At 40.8% G+C, this 24487-nt stretch overlaps 1 protein-coding gene across 1 annotated transcript in view; it reads left to right on the plus strand.

Moving 5' to 3' along the window:
* UNC5D (unc-5 netrin receptor D) overlaps positions 1 to 24487 on the plus strand; it is a 540317-nt gene that overhangs the window by 507685 nt on the left and 8145 nt on the right. Inside the window, exons 15-16 of the mRNA XM_041751170.1 lie at positions 6598 to 6762; positions 14060 to 14238. Of these exons, the coding sequence (XP_041607104.1) occupies positions 6598 to 6762; positions 14060 to 14238 (344 nt within the window). The remainder of the gene's footprint in view (positions 1 to 6597; positions 6763 to 14059; positions 14239 to 24487) is intronic.

Raw genomic sequence — 24487 nt, forward strand, 5'->3', positions numbered from 1 at the left:
GACTCAATCCCAGGACCCTGGGATCACGACCTGAGCCGAAGGCAGACACTTAGCCTCTTAGCCACCCTGGCACCCCTGATGTCAATCCTTTAAGGGTGACAATTTTGAATTGTGGAGAGCCCTGGCTAGCCAGATAGGCACCAGAGACTCTGTTCTGAACATGAAGTGCTTGCCACCAAGTAAGCTGAGTAAGATGGGAAGAGGAAATTATAAACTGAGAGCCAGAGAAAGAATAATGCCTTTTAGGGCCCTTTTACAAATATATAAAGATATTTCTGTATTATTTTTCCTCTATCAAAAAATTTTAAAACATTGCAAAATGACTTGAGTCTCCTCAGATCACTTTTAGGGAATTTGAGTAATTGCTTAGCATAGAAAGATCACATCGATGTGTGACTCTGCCACCGAATTCTATAGAAATCCCCACTGATAAGTACTGTCATCACAAGCAGCTGGCTGGTCTACAGTCATTCCCTAAATCAAAGTCACCAGGTGACAGGACATTTCCTTAGCTTTGGAAAAGCTTCTGGTGGGCTCAGATTGATCTGGGATCACAGAAGGCTTTCAGATGTCTCAGTTCTATCATAACCTATGGAGCTTTGTGGGGTTTTAACCTTTCCATTCTTGTGACATTTATTAAAAACAAAAACCAAAAACATGCACAAGATGAACCAGCTTGTCAGAATGGGAACAAGCCAAATCACAGAGAGAAAAACCTTGCCTGAGTCATGAGAGTTAGAAAAAAAAGTTGAACCACCAACCCTTTTGCCTTCAAAAATTCATGTTTTTCAGAGTGGACAAGGTTGTATTTTCCTGTTTACTTTTCAGACTTCTCATTACCTTTGGAACTGCCCCTTGTGTACTCTTTCAGAGCATTCAGAGCAACAAGAGCATCTCTCATGGCCCCAAACAATTTTTTTTGACACATTCAGCATATTTCCTTATGCTGAGAGATTTTCCATGAATAAATGGGTCGTTTATGATATTCTAAGACCTAGGTGTCTCTGTTTCCAGGAAAGCATAGTCAAAGTTCCCAGTCCAAATTGAACTTCAGGGCATTGTTAAAACAAATCCTGGTAGTCACGTAAATTCCTCTGTATTAATCTTTATAGGCTTAAAGGCATCTTTCTACTGGATTTAATGCAAGTGCCTCAATCCAAGTAACTATTAAGTTTAATGCTTAGAGATAAAAAAAAAAAAAAAAAAGTCAGATGAAAGGACCATAACCTTGCCCTAGCACTTAAACAATAATTCCAGCACCAGGAATTCCAAGGAGGGTCCAGGGCAGGAAAGGTGTGGGGACCTAAGAACCTGTGGACCTCAAAACATGCCACAGAGGCCAACCGAAGAAAAAGGGCATTGGCTCACAAGGAAACCCAACAAGCTTTACTGCTGGGATGGCTTGGATTGCATGGATGTTGTGAACATGGATAAATATTTGCCTTCTGTAATTGAGCATAATTTGAAAGAGTCTTGGAAGGCTGAGAAATAATTTAATTTTCTCTGCACCAGGGGTTTGCCACTGAGTTTCATTTCCACTTCATTTTTCTTACCCACAAATGGCTTTCTGCTCCATTCCTCCTTTCCCCCGCCACCACCGCCCTTGCCGCCAATTTTCTTGCCTCTGTCATCACTAAAATCCCCTAGCTTGTATGAATGCGTATTGTGCTGCTCTTAATGGCCATGCTGTGTTTGCTCCAGGCATCAGATGTAAGCCCTTTGGGGAGGGTTTGTGCTCATCCTGCTTGAACTTCATGTAGAACATGATGTGCACTGATAAACTTGGCGTGGATAATAGAGAATGGCTTTTCATTAGGGCTTAGTGGATGGGAACTAACCGAGAGCTATTGCAGAGACAGAAAATCTCACTCTTCCTGACATCATTTATAGGTCTCTCCTTCAACTGGTAAATCTTCCTGTCATCTTCTGTCATCTTCCAGCTCAATGCATGGAAGAACTCTGGTCTTCCTCTCCCTCTTTCTCTAACTTTAATTTTGGAATCTGAGAGGCGACATATTCCAGCTGGCACCCAAAGCCTGCTCTCCTAAGAAACCTTACTTTCTTCTTCTGGGATAGCTGGCATTTACCGGGAATTTTCAGGCCTAGGAGATACCCACTGCCTAGAATATTTGCCCCATGAGACACCAACCAACTGCACAAGGAATGTTTTTAGAATGGTGTAAATTCAAGGTTAGATCCAGAGTCAGACCAGCTGGCTTTGAAATCTTGTTAGGTTAGCTTCTGGAGGATTAGAGTTGACAAAATGCTATGCTGCAACCCATAGTGCTGGTCTTCCCTTTCCCCTCCCCTGAAAAAAAAACAAACAAACAAGTATTTCTTCTCTTCTCAGGCTTTTTAAGACTTGACCACAGTCAGAGATCCCCTCCACAGATTTAGCAGACCTTTCTAGGAGGTAAATAAATAGCTCTGCTCCCCATAGGTTACTGGGACCTGGGTGCTACAGAATCACCCATTCTGCTATTTGTTGCTGACTATGGGGTGGAGAAGCTAGAATAAACAGTATACAATAAAATATGTTTTAAATCCTACAAAACACAAATACGAGCTGTCACCTCCCTAGAATAAAAGCAGCTTTCTTTTCGGCATACTTTGTGTCTTGGGGAACCCTGTGTCTGTCTCCTGCTAGGATGTGATTTACATTCTCTCCATCTGCTAGGAACCTAATTATAATGGGAATCAAAATGAAAACATTTCCGGAATTCTTTAAACACCCATAACTTTGCTACACTTTGTCCTCCCATATTACTTGCCACATCATTCCTCTCGCTCAGTGAGCATCTTGATAGTTTGTTCTTTTTTTAATAAATGAAAGCAAAGATGGTTGCCCTGAAAACACACTAATCACAGCGCTTCTAATTCTATTACTTTTAAATGTTTTGTTGAGCACTTTTGGCAGCTGCTACTCAACCCAACAATAAAAAGGAATATTCTTTTGATACGATCTTAAAATCAGATTTTTAAAATGTTTCGATTGTGTGCTGTGGAATGTAAAAAGAAAAGAGAGGAGTGTGTGTGTGCTGATTCTCATATCTTTCTGCAAGGGAAAATTATCTCTGCAGTGAGCATGATTCTCTTACCTTTCTGCCAGCATTCTCTGGAGAAAATATAAGAAATGTAGCAAAGTATACCAGAGAGGACACTTTTCAATAAATGGTCAGTAGCATTATTTTGTTTTTTAGGAAAGGAAGAATTAGCAAGGATTCAGATCCACTGCACAACGTGGAGGTCAGTTTAAGAGCGGCACCTTGAATTCAGCTCTGTCTGGCCTTGATCCTCAAGAACTTATATTATACTGTAATGACTCAAATTTCTATTTAAAAACACAAAAACCTTAGCTTTTTGTTTTTTGTTGTTGTTGTTGGGTTTGTTGATTTGTTTTGTTTTGTTTTTTAGAGTTGGTGAGGGAGAGGGAGAGAGAATCTTAGGCAGGCTCTAGAGTTAAGGCTCCGTCTCACAACCCTGAGATCATGACCTAAACTGAAATCAAGTCAGATACTTAACCAACTGAGCCACCCAGGTGTCTTAATTAGGCAAAAGTACCTGTTAACCTTGGAGCCCTATCTTAGAGTTTCTTTCATGAAAGGAGGTTGTTGCAAAATAACTCTATATAAACAACAACAACAACATACTTGCTTAAAGGAGAGTTTATTTGAGGGCTATTAAAATGAAGATAGGACAACAGATGATGGAAGCCCCGGAGGGCCAGGCAGGAGACTCTGTTAAATGTGGCAGGTATCAGGGGGCCATACTGGGCCCAATGCAAAGGATTCTTGTAATGAAAACAGAGTTCCCAGGAGATCTGGTCACATCCGTGTCCCCTACTCATGATTAGAGGTAGAAGAGACACTGCAGTGTTATTTCCTAAAGAAGACCAGTAAGCTGCTTCCTGTTTCCCTCTCTGGCCAAGCCCTAACCCCCTCATTAGCTCCGTATCATAGAGACTGAAGGCAGGAGATTGGGGAGCAGGTCACCACAGTTAGCTCTAATGAGGAGAGAAGAGGATCATTAGTGGAGAGAAGAAAATTGGAGGACAGACAGTGAATGGTGATAATCTGTTTTGAAAAGGTAGAGTTGTTGGAGAAAGTAAAGGCCAAATAAAATGATTACAAGTATAATGTTAGTGATTGATAATGAGATAACTTCCAAAGATTCAGCTATTGAGAGTTCTCCACAGAGAGGTGGCAAGGAGTCTGTGAACAGATAGGATCTTGAAGAGTCAGCAAGCAGACAGAAGTGTTGAAGTAAGGGTTACCCATGGCCTCCAACATGGGAGAAGCCTTAGGGGGAGACGCACAGAAAGATTTGGGTTGGACAACAAGAAGAAATGACAGAACTTGTAAATGCATGTCATTATTTCTTTTATCCGGTGTAGAATTTGGTGCATGTGAAAAGTCATTTTTGAGTGTTGTCAGGAAAATGACTTCCTCCAAAGATGGCTGGGCTACCTCACCAACCAGACCTTCTCTCAGTCCCTGACTGCATCTTGAGATGAAAATTCCACTGCCTCTCCCTTGATTCAGGATTAAGAACAAATGAAACAAGACCACAAAGCCTTATACTCCTTGCTGGGATGTGTGGTAGTGGTTAGGGCATGAGTTTCTTCTCTCAGACTCCCTACAGCTAGTGTTCCTCTCTTCAAGTGGGCAACAATCAAAGGCTGTCCTTCCTTGCTGGTCCCCCCGTGAATCATCCAAAATCCGGGTCTGTGAGACTTCCAGTAGAGAAAACTAAGAAACAAGCAATGTGCCCATTAGAATTCTGGAAGAAGGGATCCCGGGGTGGGCAGCGGTTTGGCGCCTGCCTTTGGCCCAGGGCGCGACCCTGGAGACCCAGGATCGAATCCCACGTCGGGCTCCCGGTGCATGGAGCCTGCTTCTCCCTCTGCCTATGTCTCTGCCTCTCTCTCTCTCTCACTGTGTGCCTATCATAAATAAATAAAAAAAAATAAAGTTGTTTAAAAAAAAAAAAAGAATTCTGAAAGAAGGGCAGCCCTGGTGGCGCAGCGGTTTAGCGCCCCCTGCAGCCCGGGGTCTGATCCTGGAGACACAGGATCGAGTCCAACGTCCGGCTCCCTGTGTGGAGCCTGCTTCTCCCTCTGCCTGTGTCTCTGCCTCCCTCTCTCTCGGTCTCTGTCTCTATGAATGAATAAATAAAATCTTAAAAAGAAAAACAAAGAATTCTGGTAACTCCTAGTTCCTCAAAGTGAGTTGATTGAATTTTAATCATGGCCCCCGATCTTGTAACACATGATGGCTTCATCGCCAGCCATACTTCAGAATATCAAACCTCCAAACCCAATGTATCTTCTGCCACCTGCAAGTGTTAATATTGGAGAAAATGATATTTATAGTGAAAGGTAAAAAAGAACACATTAATGAAATGAAAAAAAAGAGAAAAAGGTGAAAATGAACGTTACTAGAGGCTGGTCATACATGGTCATTGCCAAGAATCTCAGCCTGATTAAAGTAGGAAGGAGAGACTTTTTAGTAGATGAAAGAATATCAATGAGTGACCTCTAGTTCACATTGTTGTAAAGCCACATGCCTGAGCACAGCCTGATCGGGCATACACTGACTAGTAATAGGAAAAAAGGCTGGTGTATATAGATTTTATTATTTCCCCCCCTCATATAGTAAAAACCCCTTTTGCCACTCAACTGTCTCTGAGTCCCATGATGGTACAGACTGAACCTAGTTTCTTATTGTTTATCTTGTATAGCGTATGGTCATGAGTAAGCACCATGCACATAATTGTGGAACAGATGAATTAAGTGAATGAGGAGTTGACAAACAAGACTATTCTGGGCAGCCTAGTGTTTGTGTCCCTCTCTGGTGTGCGTATATGTGTGTGTATGTTCTCATGTGATTGGCAGAATGTATAATGTTTTATGGTGGATACACTAGCAATAGTGTGTTCTTTTACACAATTCTATATAAGTTTGTGGTGTTGGGATAAGTGCTGGTCAGGTGTTTGGGTTTTTTTTAAGATTTTATTTATTTTAGAGGGAGAGCGCATGAGAACACAAGTGAAGAGGGACAGAGGGATAAGGAGAAACAGACTCACCACTGAGCAGGGATCCTGATGTGGGGCTTGAACTCAGGACCCCAAGATCATGACCTGAGCCAAAGGCAGATGTTAACAGACTGACCCACCCAGGTGCCCCTTGATCAGTGAGTTCTTTCACAAAATTTTCATTTAAGTGAAAAGATATCATCCTACCCCAGGCTTAGGGAGAAGGATGGACCAGAGGAGTCTTCTAAAGAATATTCTTTTTAGTGGAAAAGCATGAGGATTAATTTTTGATGGTATCCTAACTGTGTGTCACCAAGTGAAATCTGAGTTCTTGCGCTGTGGTTTTGGAATTCAAATGTTATCCATTGGAATTGACATTAATTACTTTTTGTGCTGCTTGGCATATGCTGGAACATTATTTCTACAACAGTTTCACCAAAGTTGCTCAGGCAATTATCTCTGCTGCAATCATTGTCATCATCATCATAATTATTGCTATTAAGCCTCTCCTCTCAGCCAGGCTCTGCACACCAGACCCCTCTTCTCTCCCCTGTTTTCCTGCAGGAAGTCCCATTCTCCCGCGTGTGGTGCAGTAACTGGCAACCCTTGCACTGTGCCTTCTCCCTGGAGCGCTACACGCCCACCACCACCCAGCTGTCCTGCAAAATCTGCATCCGGCAGCTCAAAGGCCATGAACAGATCCTCCAAGTGCAGACATCCATCCTAGAGGTGAGTCCTTAGTCCGCAGGACCACTTGACCCAATTTCTACAGGACAGGAAGATAAATGTACCTATTTCAGTCGTGTTACACAGGTTCTAAAAGAGCTTCAGAATGTACTCACTCTTAAGCATCATTACTGATAAGGGCAAATCAACTTCTTCCTCAAGCTGAGGGTTGAACTGAGCTTCCTGTTGGGCTGAGAAACTCAACCCATCAGAGATGAGGCTCTGTGGAGAGCTAAATTTTAGGGGAAAGCACTGGTTTTATGCACAGAACTACAAACAATCTAATCGTCCTTTGTAGGTTTGGAATATCACCTGTGGTTCATTTGTAGACTGATGGTACATTTGAGACACAGACCTGGAAGAGGCACGAGGTCACCATTGGGCTGCTTTTCTACTGGTTCTGACCATTTTTCCATAAGTTATCTTCAGGACCTTGGTTCCCTGCTGTCATACAATGTCTCATATCCCCCATAGCCCAGTTTCCATTAAATCTAGATTCATCGATGCAATAATGTACGACAAAGTAGACAGAAGTCTCATTCTACAAAGTAAGGAAATGCAAGTGCAGAGAGGGAGAGGATACTGTCCAAGGTCATATCATTATTAAAGGGCAAAGTTAGAATGGGAGTCAGAGGAGAATTCACTTTTGCAAAAAGACACCTAATTTCTGCCATGGCTCTGATTTGCCCTAAACCACCGAATGGCTTCATCATGGCTATGTATTTGGCTTAGAAAGGAGACAATGGCATTCCCACCTGCCTGGTTATTTAAAGGGAGAGAGGGGTATCCCTGGGTGGCGCAGTGATTTAGCGCCTGCCTTTGGCCCAGGGCGCGATCCTGGAGACCCGGGATCGAATCCCACATCGGGCTCCCGGTGCATGGAGCCTGCTTCTCCCTCTGCCTGTGTCTCTGCCTCTCTCTCTCTCTCTCATAAAATAAAATAAAAATTAAAAAGATTTTAAAAAAAATTAAAGGGAGGGAGAGAGAGCAGCTGAGGGGTAGAATCAGGGGAGACATGAGATGCTTTTGTTGAGCAATGACAAGGTAATCCCTGGCTAGGGTAGAAAAACACATTTTATTGCTCATCAGTAGCATATGTACATGTGCGTGCATGTGTACAGACATACACACATACATATTTATGTATAAATATATAAATAATGTATATTTATTCATTCAGGCTTGGCAGAAGGCCTAACAAATGTTATACACATACCACTCAATTTGTTATTTTCTTTGAAAACTTGTAGTCTTACAGCATTATCACTTCACTCCATTCTCATTTCAATTCATTGTTTATGCAAAATGAGCATTGCTAATTCCCCAAATAGTTTTTCTGAAGAGTGGATGGCTTTCTAAAGGATTGTGCCTCAAAATTGATAGCTGTCTTAACTGACATGTTTGTACAGTATTTGCATTCATTATTGCCAATTAACATTGTATGCTAAACTAGTTTTGATGGGCAAGGTAGATCCAGAAATATAGGGTAGGATATTTTGAGCATCTCTTTCTTGAAAAGTCATGGCATATTTAACACAATACATTTCAAAGTAAAATAAAAAATTGCAGGAAAGTTTTAAAATAAATACAAAAGGAAAATCCAAGCAGATTTTCCTTCTGGCATTCAGAAGCAAGCATGAAGAGGTGGGACGGAAAGATAACCTCTGATGCAAACTCCCTAAATGTCTGATCACAGATCAATACAACAATTCCAGGTTTAAAAGGTTTTTATTTTTTAAGGCACTTAGATGGTGACGACCAACTCCTACTATTACAGGAAATCCATATAAAAGGACTGTGATGGAGTTGAGATAGCCTGGTACCTATCCTCCCCACTTAAGCAAATTTTTGAAGTGAACAGGAGGAAAATGAGCTAATAAGCACAGTCTTACCCTTTACTCTCCATTTCCTGGTCTAATGCTTAGCAAGCTTACACTTTGAAATGCTTTGAAAAAGAGGACACCACCATATGTCTTGATAATAAAAGGCAAGCATCTGAATAATCTTTATTCACTGTTGGGCTACCACTATCCAGTTAGTAGGCTACTACATTTTTGGAGATTTATTAACCCCTTTTGACCCCAGAAGGATCATTTTATTAATTTCTTCAAGTGTTACTGCTGGCATTTGGCCCAGTGCTTCCCCATCTCTTGATAATAAGCCATATTTCTAGGCAAATCTGTTATTTTATATGTCAGCAGAAAACTAAGAACTTTTGAAACCCACTCTATTTCAGTACCACTTCATGGGTTTTCACATATAACTATCCAACTCTGGGGATTCAATACTATACTGTCACAACTTGGCATGATGTAACATTCTCAAAGAGGTCAACTTTCCTATCCCAGATGTTAAAGCCAGTAATGGGGAGCAAGAGTTCCCAACCCAGTTATAGGATGTCCAGGTCAAAGACTGGATTTCCATACTAGACTGCTTCCAGATCCCAATCAGGGAAGTCTAATTTAATAATACTGACTATGGTCTTTGTGTGTAATGTAAGTCTTCCTTTGGGAGGGTGGGAGGATGCTTAGGCACTAGTAACAAACATCGTAGCACCATAAATTTTGTCTTTGAGTATGAAATTAGATGAAAATTGGGAAGTTCTTTCCTCAAGACTGCAGAAAGTTGGACTGGGCTGGGCTGGGCCGGAATAAGGGTTCATTCTATAGGTCTTCGAGAATAGAATAGATTTTCCACATGTCAGTCCACCTACAATGGAAGATCTTGAGTGTATGATCGATCACTCATGTTCCTTAACTCCAGGACTGTCTCATTCCTAGCAGAAGCATAGAACTGAGGATAGATCTAGTGAATACAAAGCATTCTCTTCTTCCGAAAAATGACTTGGATTCTAGTTGTAGCTGGTTCCAGAAAAAATGAAGATACATAAAGTGCTGAGAAGCTAGGATTACCTGGAGGAGTCAAGATGCATTCTAGACATGAATTGTATTAGTCAGTGAATAGGGACTATTACATCAGTAAGTGCATCATACTTTATGGCCTTTAGGTTGAAAGACCCTGCATTAGGTGGTTTTAATAAGCTAGTAATAGGGTTTCATTGATTAAAGATAATAATAATAATAATAATAAGGAAATAAATCTTCTCAAGCTTTCAATAGATGTCTGAATTTGTTTTAAGTATCTACCCCTTTCCCCACTCCAAAAAACAAACAAAAATCCCTGTCTAGTTAAGCTCAGAGCTCCAACTCCTAACTTATTTTAATGGATGATCTTAGGGTCTGTTTCACAAATTTAACAATGGTACCGTGAGAGGTAAAAGAGATACATATAGATGTATGTCATTGTATATATAAGATAACATTTGTTTTAAATATCTGAATCAATGCCGTGATTATCCTCACTGAAGGCCCTTGGTTCCTTACATTAAGCCTCACATCATCATATACCTTCATGCCTTCTCATCTAAATGGCTTTCCAAATAAATACAGTCATTCACGTCATTCTCACACTTAAAAATTATTTCAATGATCAAGACAGTATATTTTTTCTGTTCCTTAGAGTGGCCATTATTGTGCCAATCTGTAGAAGCAGGAGGGTTCTATTTAAATGTAACCTCATTGGATTACTTAATGATTATTGCCAATTGATAGTCTATAAAAGCAACGGTATCCCTGATCTAAAAACTGTAGTCCAAAGCGAAATCATTTTACTAATATTGAAGAGAACAGAAGAATCCCTAAGTCATTTATTGCATCATCCCTTGTTAATGTAATATTATTGAAGAATACTTTTTTTTTTTTTGAAGAAAGAACTTAAATGGGAAACTTGCATGTTACAATTTTCCCTTCAAGCAGTTCCCTTATCTTTCTTCCAAAAGTGGTGGAAGGTTGGGGGATGATTTGTCTGTTGCAAAATAGACAGAATACTTGGAATTTCTCATTGATTTACAACTCCCCAGCTAGCCAAGTAGCAGCCGCTTATCTCAGATGTGCAGAGCATGAAAATCTGCTGTTCCTCTGCATATTTAATTTAAACAATCAGAAAATGTGATGTATCTACAGGATTCTTATTACTTGGCCCAGCTGTCTTTTAGAATGCACCATAAATGTTACATAAAGTGTCATCTTTATGCATGGCAAATATTTAAATTGAGAAACTTTAGAAGAAAACCAGGGGCCCACTTATTAAAGTGTCCAAAATAGAAAAAATAAACTTAAGAGTCATTCTCATATAATATTTTATTCACTCTGAAATCCTACCACTTCTGTCCTGAAGACTGTGGATCAGGGTGGTCTCCCTTCTGCCAACAGTAAAGAGAGCTTGGTCAGCTTGCTCCACTCAAAGCCAGTTCAGTCTCTTGGAATCTTTTATCATGGAGGCTTCCAGTGCTTTCAATTTTGCTGGCAAGCCACCTTTTGACATGTTAACACCCTTTCATGCCAGTTTACAATGACAAGCTCTCATGTTATCTTGCATAGAATTCTTTTTTTCTCTCTATAGTTTCCACCATCTTTTAAAAGGACCTCATTCTCCCTTAAGTCAGGAAATTGAAGGAGACTGTTTTTGCTTTACATTTTTAAAGGCCAGAAGAAATTTTACAAACCACGATTAAAATGTTGTTTCTCATAACCTACTTCATGCACTAAGAAGCCTGAGTTGGTTCATTGTGTAACAATCCAACATATCAGAATAAGACTTGTATGTTTCACCAAAAATAACTAGTTACCCATTCAGTTTCTACTGAGTCAATAGCTACTCATCCTCCAAAGCCAACCCATATGCCTCCAACAGGAAGCCCTTCCTGCTCTTAATTCCTGAAGCATAAATCTAATAATGCTCAGCATTTTTCTTAACCACCTGCTTGTCTTCAAGCAGGATGGCATAGTGAAATGAATCCTGGTGTAGATATTAGGAAATCAGACTGCTAGTTTCAGCCTGGGTAATTTTCACTACATTTCATAACCTTTATGGGGTCTATAAAAAAAGCCAAAGACTGATTAGGAAATTGAGACAGAAGCATCATGAAGCATCCAAGGTCACTGATCTAGGAAGTATAAAAGCATCTTCCAAAGCAAGGTCTCTCTACCTCTGAAAACTATGCTTTTCTATTATCCCATGCTATCATGAAATACTGGAAGAATTTTGATGAGTGTTGTTCTATAATATTCTGAAGGAATAGAACTAAAATCAGTAAGTAGAATCTATTTAATGTGATAATATGTACTTTGAATTTTCAAGCAGAAGATATAATATGCAGCATTTCCCAAATGTATTTGACTATAGACCTGCTCTTTCTGGGAACATCTTCTGAAATACCCTTTTGGAAATACTGCATAAAGGCACTGTGTTTCCAAGATAGAGCCCTCAAAATGTAACTTTGTCAAATGGTTATGAAATATCAAAACATATTATCAATCATTAATAAGATCTCTGTGTGAACCAGCTTCCTCAATTAACAGATTCTTAAAGACATAAGACTTACTGAGTCTAAAGGTGTATAGCCATGTGAGCCTGGGCACTTGCCAGGAAGGGCTCTCCTGGCTCTGGTGCCCGAAGTAGGAAGAGGTGTTAAGGTTCAAAAAAAACTTGAAGGCAGGATCACAGAACAGCTCAGAAATGGCACGTGTTACCTTGAAAGAAAACACGAGATTACAAATTCCTACCATGAAGGACAGTTTCTTGTGGTTTAAACAGTCCTAACCAAGTCCCTTAACCCCATCTCAGGCATGATGCTTTAAGTTCTCCTTATATTATTATTATATTTTCTTTTTTGCTATATGACAAATTACCATAAGCTTAACAGAATAAAACAGTGCCTATTTACTGTCTCACATTTTTTGTAGGTTGAAAGTCTAGGCATGGCATAATTGTTTCGTTTTGGGTTTTTTTAAGATGTATTTATGACAGAGAGGGAGAGCATATGCTTGCACACACAAGCAGGGGGAGTGGCAGGCAGGGGGAAAGGGAGAAGCAGTCTCAGGGAGCCTGATGTGGGGCTTAATCCCAGAGTCCTGGGATCATGACCTGAGCTGAAGGCAAATACTTCACCACTTAACCACCATCCAGGTGCCTGTGGGTTTTCTGATTAGGATCTAACAAGGCTGAGATCAAGGTAGTGGCTGGGGATATGTTCTAGGCTAGAGTTCAGAGTCCTTTTCCAAGCTTATTTGGATTATTGGCCAATAATAGTAGCTAGAGGACTGAGGTCCTTATTTTCTTGCTGTCTCTTAGACTGGAGTCACTCTCAGCTCCTAGGGGATGCCCTTGGACCCTAGCCCCCTGTCCTGCTCTATGGACAGTTCACAGCCTTGCTGTTTGTTTTCTACGAGGCCAGCAGGAGAGACGCCTCCAGATAAGAGCTGCCTCTTCTCTCTTCTAAGGGCCACCTGATTAGGTCAGGCCCACCCAGGAAAATCTCTCTTGGTCAACTCATAGTCAACTGATTATAGAGGCCTTAGTGACTTTTACAGAAACCCTTGTGACTTGTAGCATATCATAAATGCAGGAAGGATTCAGTCAGATACTTTTCAGGCTTTAAAATTCTGTTGGTTCACATAAACTTATCAGCAGCCACTTTAATTTGACCAATGTCTATATGGTTTTATGTTGGAGATGATGATCTGGTTTCTGGCATGCACTGAAATAACCAGTCCTCCCTGGATAGCTCTAAATCAGAAGGCAGGGGTGGGAAGACAGCAGGCAGAAGCCGGCCAGCCTGTGCCACTCCACAGGCTCTAGACCTCTTCACTGAATCCTCGCTGGCTTGTATATGACCAAAGCAATGTAATTCTGAAACAAGACCAGAATATTTACTATGGAATCACACACTTCACATCCCAGAACAGGGCAACACAAACTTAAAGTTGATCAGTAAACAATCATTTGCTCTTTGTAGCTTTCCTGTTGTGTACCTGCCCAGCCAGCAGCTTTGATTAGCTTATTTATCTTTGGTCAGCTCTGACTATCACCAGGGTCATTCTTTTCATGGAACTGAAATCTGTCATTTGGGGACTTCTTCCTACTGATTCTAGATCCATCTCTGATAGTAAAAAAAAAAAAAAAAAAAGGTTTAATTCTGCTGTCACCTGACATCTCCTTGATGATTATGACTCCCTCGAGTAGAAGGCACTGTTGTAAATCTCCAGTTCATGATTCACTAGGCTTTTAGAGAAGTTATTTACTATTTTAGAGGAAAGGGGAACATTTCAATGTATGTTACAGAGTCCATGACAGAAGCCAAGCATTTTGTGCATGTGTGTTAATAGATTTTCTTAAAAAAATAAAAGTGTTGACCAGTAACACTTCCGTTTAGATCTGACCATGCTTTCTTTGTTTATAGAGTGAAAGAGAAACCATCACTTTCTTTGCACAAGAGGATAGCACTTTCCCTGCACAGACTGGTCCCAAAGCCTTCAAAATCCCCTACTCCATCAGACAGCGGATCTGCGCTACATTTGATACTCCCAATGCCAAAGGCAAGGACTGGCAGATGTTAGCACAGAAAAACAGCATCAACAGGTAATTGGGGGTAAACTTGAAAGAGGTTACTGACAGTTTTGAAAAACAAAGGGGGTTGGGTGCATCCACATGGTTTCCAGACCCTGATGCCTTTATAGATCCCTCTGGCTGTATTTCACGTGAGGCCTAGCTATGTAGCTAGGCAAAGAACAAGAACAGGACCCTGTGTGTGGCATTTCCTTCCACCCACTCTGTCTTTGGGAATGTCATAGAAAAGTCTTACTTTGGTCCTGGCCCATCATTAGATTGGCTAATTTGGGCTACCCAAATGGGGGTAGACACTGGGTCATCTTGGTACTTGGTCTTGAGCCAGTGATACTAGAAACAAACAAGTAAGCTGCATAAACCCTCTCCCTAGCATCAGACCACCCTATGTGTTATTTAACCTTTAATGGGGACTTGCTCAGCCTACAAAAGTGCAAGTGCATGCCTCTGTGTCAGACTCCCGTTACTATACATTGTAGTTGAGAGTTGAATAGAGAGATTCATAATGGGCTGGATTACTTTCGATGAGAAGAAGCAAGAGTGATGGCATCCCGAGCAGCACCAATGGGCAGGCAGCTCCTGCTGGACTTGTAGGATAACTAGCAGGGAGAGGGCCCTGGCCCCCCACCCAGACCACCCCTTATGCCCCAGAATGATTAGAAAAGAGAACAAGTTTTGCCAGAACCATTTTACATCCCTTCTTCTCTGTTACTCTTTTTTTTTTTTTCCTTTTTGAGGCAAAGCCTTATTTTCTTACTGTTTGGCTTGCTCTATCATTTCCATTTTGTGTTCTTTATTTTCACAGACATCCTACCTGACTCTTTCTTCTCTGAAGGGGAGGTAGGTGTCTGCCAAGAAATGATAGAGTGCCGTTCCCTGTTTCAAAAGGGATCCAGAATCCAGGAACGAAGGACCCAACTAGAAAGCAGTCAGACTCAGAGAAGAAAATCAGGGAACGATGCATTGCTGTAAAAGAAAATAGAATTTGCAGAGACAGACAAGCCCAGAAAGAATAGATACATTCTTGAGAGTCATATATTGAAAATGAAAGAACACAAAAATGTTTGAGTGTACAGGAAAAAAAAATTAGGTTGACTATTTCCCAGAAACTTTGACAAAGGAAGAAGATGTCTCATTTATAACCCATGAACACCATGACTATGTCAAGCTCACTTTCTGATCACCCACAGGGACAAGAATGAAAAACCTGAGAATAGAATTTGGTTTGCAAAGAAAAAAGGGTAGGCGGTGGATGGGACCCTGTATGGAATCCTTGGTTCTACAAACCCATACCAATCCGCCTCAACACATCACTTACCAGTCCTATTTCCTTCTCCACAAATGCAATTTGTAGAATTCGAACTGCATCAACTCCTTAGTCCATTCTGGCCATGAGAGTTTATGATTTTTAATTCACCAATCACATGAAAATAATTGCCACAAAGGATCTGTGGATCCACAGAAGTTATGGTTCATTTGCTGAATGAGTCTACACTCATTCCTGCCTTTTTCCTTTCATTCTCTGCTTACAGTCTTCCTATGGAACTACGAGTGCCCCAGAATCATCAGTTGTGGCCCTTGCACAGTAGGGAAAATGCATTTCAAACTGGGCGATGAAGGTCAACAGCCTTTCGTGTCTGGGTTCTCACAAGCAGGAAGTGGCTTCATGAGAACAGAATGCCCTTCCAGTGTCCGGGATCCTTATATGTGAATACTTGGTGTGCCTGTTTGCTTGCTCTGGGGTTTCCCTAAGAGCCCTTCTACAGGAAAGCCTACATTTCCTTGACATATGAAATACAAATGACCTACTTTATGCAGTTTCTAACACAGTGCCCCAAAAATGTTGATTTTCAATCATTGTCACTCTTTGCAGTCTTCACTAATAGCAAATGGTGGAGATGGGGGGCATGAATACAAGTAACCTGCTATCTTTCAGTCTTCTTTGGTGGACGTATGCAACTTCAGTGAATGGCAGGTCCTTAACTCACCCAAAGTAGTCTAACTATGGAATGAGAATGGTTTACATTGAGAATCAGCAAACTTCCTTCTGTTTAAGCAGATAGCAAATAGTTCAGGCCATATAGGGTCTGTGATAATTGCCATTCAGCCCTGCTTCTTCAGTGAGAATGAGCCAGAGATAATACTTGAAACACAGCTATGCCTATTTGTCTAACAAACTTTCTTTATAAAAACAGGCAACAGCTTGCTTTTACCCTATAGAATGTAGTTACCTGACTCCTAATTTAAATAAATCCACCCTCATTTAGTAAAACTTCCATAGGATATTGTAATACCCAGAGATGAGGCTCCTGAGTCAGCTCAGCATCCAAGCTTGAGGGGGCGGGGAGAGAGGGACATAGGATAGGACCCTTTTCTGCAGCCTGGTTAGTTCCAGCAGACGGGCCACCAATGTATTCACAGAAGCAGAGTAGAGGAAAGACTACTGAACACCACCTTGCACCATGTTAGCTCATTCTCATTTTGCAGAAATTGTCAAGTTCCTTTTAAGTTTTCATTACTGTACCAAAAATCTGTCCTCTCCTACATGGGAAAAAACCTTATGTAACAGAGAAGAATGGGATTTTCAGATGCAACTTGTCACAACTTCCTATCGTGTAACCCCAAATCACTTGCCAGGCTCTCTTATGGTTACAAATAATAGCATGGAACTGATCATTATTGTGTGTTAAAATACAAAAACCTGACATTGTCAGTATGCCAATATCATTGAGCAAGAGAGCTGTCCCATAGCTTGAGATCCCATCAACTCTGGGATCATAAGAGAAAGATGATGACAAAGCACACAGGCTGTTACAGAATTCACCTTCCTTGATCTCATGACAGCACTTTTCACCTGACTCTCCTCACCTCCTTTCAATTTCCAAATCTCCAAAAGCTTGCAAAGCCAAAGCCCTCAATCAGGAAGAAAGACTCTTCAAAGGGAATGGAAGGAAGCATTTGCTTTTATTTTATTGCCGTGAAAATGCTCTCATAGCCTCCTTTTGGTGAAATGCAAATGTCACTGATGATAATCTGCCTTTTTGCCAAACAAGTTTCTACTTAGATCTGAATAGGGGAAAAGACTTGGAATATCAAGTGAAAGGCTTAGCAATCGATGAGAATGTGAGAAATGTCAGTGGTGTGTGCGATGAGGCGGCAACACAGGTGGCCTTGCAACTTGCCTGGCATATGGATCCCGCCAAAGAAGCTCCACAGCCTAGCAAAGAATGTCATAGAGAACAGTTGCAATTATAGATTCTGTGAGCAAACTTTGACTATTACTCAGAGTCCATACTTGCTGCATTTCAAAGCTGAGATTACACATTTGTTCTCTAAATTCAGCTGCAACAACCCTCTACTTTAATGCTCCTGGCCCCCATGTGATTGGTAAGTGGGTAGCACTGAGAAATAAAGAATTGATGGCATGAAAGTAGATGGTAGGGAATATCGCTAAGGACCAAACAGATTAATGTTGGAAACTAACTGCTTCAGCCAAAAGACTTCTCCCATATCTAAACTTCCATAGCACTTTGTATTGTGATGACCACACTCTGTATTCTCACTTGTGGCTAAACCCACCAAGATGGTATTCTCTAATTACAGGGAAAATTCAGTAATCTTTAAATGAATGACATGAACTCTTTTATTGGATACTAATAATGCTTGACCTCAGAAACTTCTTTCCTAATAAATAGAATTGATAGGAATAATCATCAAAGGATTTTGAAAATTGATCTCAAAGGAAAACAGTTCACTGGGCTAACATTAGAGATGATTCCTGTCTTTGCTCTCAGCGCTTACACAGTCCCCGAAATTCTGCTGTTAGATCATGCTTCTTTAAGGCCTCATGATTTTCATATTCCAGAAACCCTTGTGAAAACACAGCCAGCTTGACCATGTTGCTATGGGAACAGCTGCTGGATAAAGAGCATGAGATATGGGAGTGTGAGCGGAGGGGAAGCAGCCGAGATGGAAGAGAGGGTGCCAAGGTGGAAAGAAGCACATAATTACATCTGATTAACGTTTTTTCATAATAGTACGCAGTTGAACCTTGAACAACACAGTTGAACCTTTGAACTGCACAGTTCACTTATATGTGGATTTCCCCCCTAAATGTGCTATAAATGTATTTTCTCTTCCTTATGATTTTCTTAATAACATTTTCTTTTCTGTAGCTTACTTCATTATAAGAATACAGTATATAATACATATAACATACAAAATATGTGTAAGCTGCTTATGTCATCAGGAAGGCTTCTAGTCAACAATAGGCTAGTAATAGCTTAAGCTTTGGGGGAATCAAAAGTCATACTGAATTTTCGACTGTATGGTGGGGTGGGTGGGGAGCTAACTCCCCACATTGTTCAAGGGTTAACTGAAACATATTTCTCATTGGTCAGAGGTTAAAATAGTTCATTTTGGCCATTAATGTTCATGGGTGATGGTGTAGCAATTGCGAGCAAATTTCTCAAACCTCATGGCTGATAAGCCTTGCTATATAACTAGTTTTTCCACCAGGCCCTCTAATGAGAAACAGAATCTTCTCCTATTGAGGTCATATCCTTTCATTCCCTCTGTCCACCTTCTTAATTGGATATACAGGAACAGTGAAATGGCCAGAGGACAGTGGAAGAGGACAGAGGAAGGTCACAAGGCAGCTTCCTCATCTGTCTTGGAATAACTGTTGAGAATTCACCAGAAGTAGAGCAGCCCCAGTACCAGCTGCCTTTTGAGGTGAGAGAGGAAGAGGAAAACAAAATCCATACAGGATGCCTGCTTCCCAGGCAGGTCATTGAGAGGGGGGTCATGCAGCGACCATGGAGACTAGCTGTTTTCATTCCCGTGGTTTGGGATTTACCATGAGGACACCAAACTCTGCTTTGGTGTGCAGGCTAGAGGCTAGAAAACACATCCTTACCTTTAAGTAATAAAAATGGATGTGAGGCTGTCATTTCCCAAACAAAACCACCTTTATGACTCTTCCAAGGGAAGTTAATATACAGAGGGATAGCATTACACAAGTCCTTGGAAGCAAATAGAGTGACACCCAAATCAGATTTTCTGCTTGTAGCCCAGGAGGCTTATGGAGGCCGTGAAATGCAAAGAGTCCTTAGAGTGAGCCTTCACAACCCAACATGGCAAAGTGGTGGGTGTTTGCATTTCGTTCCACCCAGGTCAATGACTCCTGAAACTGCCCACTAAGTGAAGCTGAAACAGCCTTGGGACAAGTGTAGCCACGAACTAGCTATATAACGTTTAAAAGTGGCAGGTGTCCATCCTAAAGGCAATGTGGAAAAGAAACTTCTTAATGTTCCTCTGAGAGAATCAAAGCCATGCTCCCGCCAGCCCCAGGGGCCCGTAACAAGGGCACTACATTCCTTCTAGGCTAGGGGCGAGTTTGTGCTGATTTAGGAGGGAATAACAGGCTGCCCACCCCCCCCCTTAGGCTAATAGAGTTTTCAGAGAAGACGGACATGCCAAGGCCCTTTTTTAATTGTCTAAATAATCTCCTTCAGAAGAGCAGTCTCCAACAGTTCTGAAAAAACTGGCAGCATCAGTATGCCTGAATGTGATATTTGCATCATTTGAGAAAATTAAATTATAGGAAGGACTTTAACCTAATTCATTAGAGTATCCTTTAAGAGATTAACTGTTTCTTTTCAGTGATTTGCAAGGTTTTAGTGAAACACATACTAAGTATTTTGAAAAGGGAGAAGTCTAAATATTTCATTTTTCCTTTTTTTTCTTAAATAGTTGATTTATTTATTCATGAGAGATACAGAAAGAAGCAGAGACATAGGCAGAGGGAGAAGCAAGCTTCCTATGGGGAGCCTGATGTGAGACTCAATCCCAGGACCCAGGATCACAACTTAAGCCAAAGGCAGATGCTCAACCACTGAACCACCCAGGCACCCCTGACACTTCTTTTATTCAGCATTAACACAGTGGTCTTCTGCTGGGAACAAATGGGTGGTCAATGTCCTTCACCCTCACAATGCTGAAAATGTCTCAAGGTTATGAGGGGGAAAATTAGTTTCAATGATACCTCTTTTTCCTTGATCTTTCCCGACTCAAAGAAAACTAAAAATTCAACTTGGTAGTTTTTTCATTGTCCTTCACTTCCAAATATGACGAATTGTCATAGACAATGTCATCCTGTCAGGAATGAAACTGGAGAATTGAACACAGGGTCTACAGCCAGCCTTGTTCTCTGGCAACTCACAGGTGGCCCTGAAAGCTCCAGGTCTTTAAATGTTTGACAAAGAAGAAGAAGAAGAAAACGAAAAAAAAAAAAAAAAAAAAAGCCTTGCTATTCCCCTTCAAGAACCAGTTAATAGAATAGACAAAAAGAAAAACTAAGGGGAATTTCTATTCCCCTTCAAGAACCAGTTAATAGAATAGACAAAAAGAAATACTAAGGGGAATTTCATTGTCAAATTAATTGCCCTCGAAGGATTAATGCACCTGTTTTTAGGGCAAGACAGTGGAACTCCATGGTTTCCATTGCCTGGACCCTGTCCTTGTGGGTGCCAGCTGCCTTTCTCTTGAAGGCAAGGGGATGTGAGGCAGAGATGGCATCATGGCCTGCATCTTTTAGTCTTTAGAAAATGAAACACCGACTTGACTCTATCCCAAGGGTAGCTTTGCGGTTTGTTGAGTACCCAAGTGAGGTTGAAATTTGGGGATGGAAGCCTGATGGAAGGAACAAGCGCTGGTGTTGTGTCCAATACTGCTGTTCAATATGAATGGCTTTTCTCCTCTCTTGGCCTTGAAAGAACCATACGGAAGGTTGGTTTGGGTCACAGAGAGGCTTTCCTTAAATGAGACAATTAGGATGATAGCCGGGACATTAATATTTTTTGCATGAGGGCTATGTTTCACTCCCAACTTGGCACTAATGACAGGATTAGGCACTGTTCCTATAAATGATGGCTCCCACTTTGTTAGAGACAGCCAAACTTCGTTTTCACTTTCTATACGACAAGCCTACTTGAGAAGATATTTTTAAAATTGGCTTTTTAAAGGCTAACACAATTCAGGTAACTTAGATGTAAACAGCAAGTTTGTAAACTATAAACATACTCGGTGCCTCTCCTGTCACAGGTGCAAATGCCCCTCCCCCTTCTACTTGAAGGCGTTGGGTGAAATCCTAAATTCTGCATGAATTTGCAGCATTCCCCTGCCATGAGGATGTCTTCTGTGCTAACCACAACATTCAGCTGCAGTTCTAATGTGGTTCCCCAACTATATTTCGGTAGGAAATCCATTCTCCCAGTTAATGACAAAGAAGAGCTCACAGCTTGCAATCAGCCCCCATCATAGCAGGATTCAGTTTGTTATCTGGAATTAAGTATGAATTTAGTATGAAAGGGAGGCCCTTCCTTGTAGGCCACACACACAACCTGACAGAAGAACACGGAGCCAGGCCAGCTCCAGTGTGCCCTTGAAATGTTTTCCCTGGGCTAAGATTGAGCCTCAGACCTGTACCTCCTTGCCTCCCACCCCCTACTCTGCACCCCAGGACTCTTATCTCTGTGTTAACTGATTGAAGGTTTGTAAGTCCTGGAGATATTTACATTTGAATGCTGCTTTCTAGTACTTAAGAAAAGGCAGTATCTCTGAATTTTCAGGAGAGGGACAGCCAGCCACTTTTCCTTTTCAGAAAATTAGCCCTTCGTATAATGGGATATAAAGATATTGGATCATGATCCCTTCATTCTCCCCTCCTCCTCGCATCTAAAAAAGGAAACAGAAGGCACCGTGATGATTTCCAGAAATACTCAAATTTTAACCTAATCTCCGTGATTAGTTTAACATGGTTATTAACTTGAAGATGTGTTTTGAAAACTGGGATTCTGTATAAAAATTTGGTTTTTGACCATATACACCATTATAGGTCAGCCTGTGTCTAGCTAGTGAAATTGCTAGGGTAAAGATTCATGCTCCCAGTTCTGTCCTGACTTCCACCTAAAGCATGGGATTTTAGTTGAGGATGAGGGATGGGGATAGGAAAGTCTCAGAGGAAAGTCATCATGGTAATAAAACAACACCACTCCCCCCGCCCCCAGAACTCAGGTGAATAGAAGGCATGTAGGCTTAACGAAACAAAATTAAATTTCACAAGCCATTATTACTCAATAAACTTAGACGGATAAATTTGTCCAACTGTCTTAGCATGTTTTTTTTTTTATAGTTTACTATTTTAGTGGGAGTTCCAAATGAAAAGATAAAGCCATTCAATCTTCAAAGCTTAGGACAAATAAACCTGAAGACCTAGAAGGATTCTAAAGTAATTCCTAAAATTTAAGAGTAATCTTATCTGCATAATATACAGCATCTTTATGACACCACAAAAATAAAAATCCTATTTTTAAAAAAAATATCTCCAGTCTATCAGAATTCAAAAAGGCTATGACAAAAGGTCACCCAGAGTTCAGAATGTAAAAAGATTAATAATTTGAAGCATCTAAGACCAGAATAAGCATTCGGTTCTTTAAACGTATTTCAAAGAGAAAGAAAAAAATAAATTTTATTTTGAGGCATCCACTTAAATTTCAGGACTACTACTTTTGCTAAATGTTCTGGTTTCATTTAAAAAAAATCAAAGACAATCAGAAAATTGCTTAATACCAACTATTGCTATGAATTCTATTCTCTAGTAGTAACCATATTCCCTGAATTGTGTGTGCTAGTGTCCAAATGCACCACCATTATGAAGAGAAATGGGTCACATAGGTTGAGATCAGAATAATTTCAAAAGGGCAGTATGGAAACAACCAAACAGATGCGTGGTATACAAATTTTCAGAACAAAACAAAAATCAGTGCATTTGCACATATATAACCAGTTAAAATAATCCAACTATCTTGGAGGAGTAGCCTTTTGCATTAGGATTTTAGGATCTTGGGATCCCTGGGTGGCGCAGCGGTTTAGCGCCTGCCTTTGGCCCAGGGCGCGATCCTGGAGACCCGGGATCGAATCCCACGTCAGGCTCCCGGTGCATGGAGCCTGCTTCTCCCTCTGCCTATGTCTCTGCCTCTCTCTCTCTCTCTATCTCTGTGTGACTATCATAAATTAAAAAAAAAAAAAAAAAAGGATTTTAGGATCTTTTATATACTAATTATTCTGGTGTAGACAAGTAAAGGTAATTTAATAGGAGGTCTGTTTATCACAAAGCTAACTGAATCATTTTTAATAAGACTGATTATGTTCCTGTATGTATCTACTAAAATTAAGTGGAATTTGAGATTTGTGTGTGTTATGATGAATGTGCTTGTATAGAGTATAAATCTGAGCCATGCTTTGGGGAGCACATTTCACTTGTTACAATATGTTCAGAGACCTGTGCCAAGTGAGAATTATATTTCTGCCTCTCTTGATCACTTAGTTTGCTTTAGCCCTGGGTGCCTATTCACAAATCAGAACATTTGCGGGATTTTTGAGAACCTAATGGCTGACAGGAGCCATTCACCATCCCTGCTCCTCTTCCTCTGGGCAGGTATACTTACTTAGAACACCTTCCCATGCCCACTCCCATACTCACCACAGATTCATGAACTTTTAATATCATGTTAGGACAAAGATTCATCCCGACCTCCGAAGCATATTCTGTACGCCTCTCCCAGAGTTTTATTACTGCATTTTCCTGCCCAGGTCTTCTTGTCATGTCTTGAAATGTCAAAGATCCCTGAACATTTACTGAGGATGAAGCTTTCAAAGTGCTTGAGGCAGGATGTGTAACTTGTGGATTCAACAACTTTAGCCCTCAGGGTACTCATTTTCAAATGCAGCACAAAATGAAAAGTTCAGTCTAATCTTCTCTCAAATCGTTACCACTTCTGGAAATCTAGCTTGGTTGTAAGACAACATAGGAGAGAGATCAGCACTACAGCCTAAAAGCCAGATCTGGCCCACCACCTGCTTTCCTATAGGCCAGGAGCTAGAAAGGTTTTAGGATTTTTAAATGGTCAGGAAAAAAAAAATCAAAAAAAAGAATATTGTGTGACATGACAACTGTAAGACATTCCAATTTCAGTATCTGTCAATAAAGTTTAATTACAACGTGGTCATGCCCGTTCACATGTATTGTCTATGGCTGCTTTCACACTACCATAACAAGGTTGGCCCCTAAAGTCCATATAAAGATCACATATGACCCCTAAAGTCAAAAATATTTATAATTTGGTCTTCATAGAAATATTTGTCGAGCCCTGGTAAAGAAAAAAGCCTAATTGGGGGTTGAAAAGATCACAAGGATTATAGT

The sequence above is a fragment of the Vulpes lagopus genome, chromosome 4 (genome assembly GCF_018345385.1).
Source record: "Vulpes lagopus strain Blue_001 chromosome 4, ASM1834538v1, whole genome shotgun sequence".
NCBI classification, from domain to species: Eukaryota; Metazoa; Chordata; class Mammalia; order Carnivora; family Canidae; genus Vulpes; species Vulpes lagopus.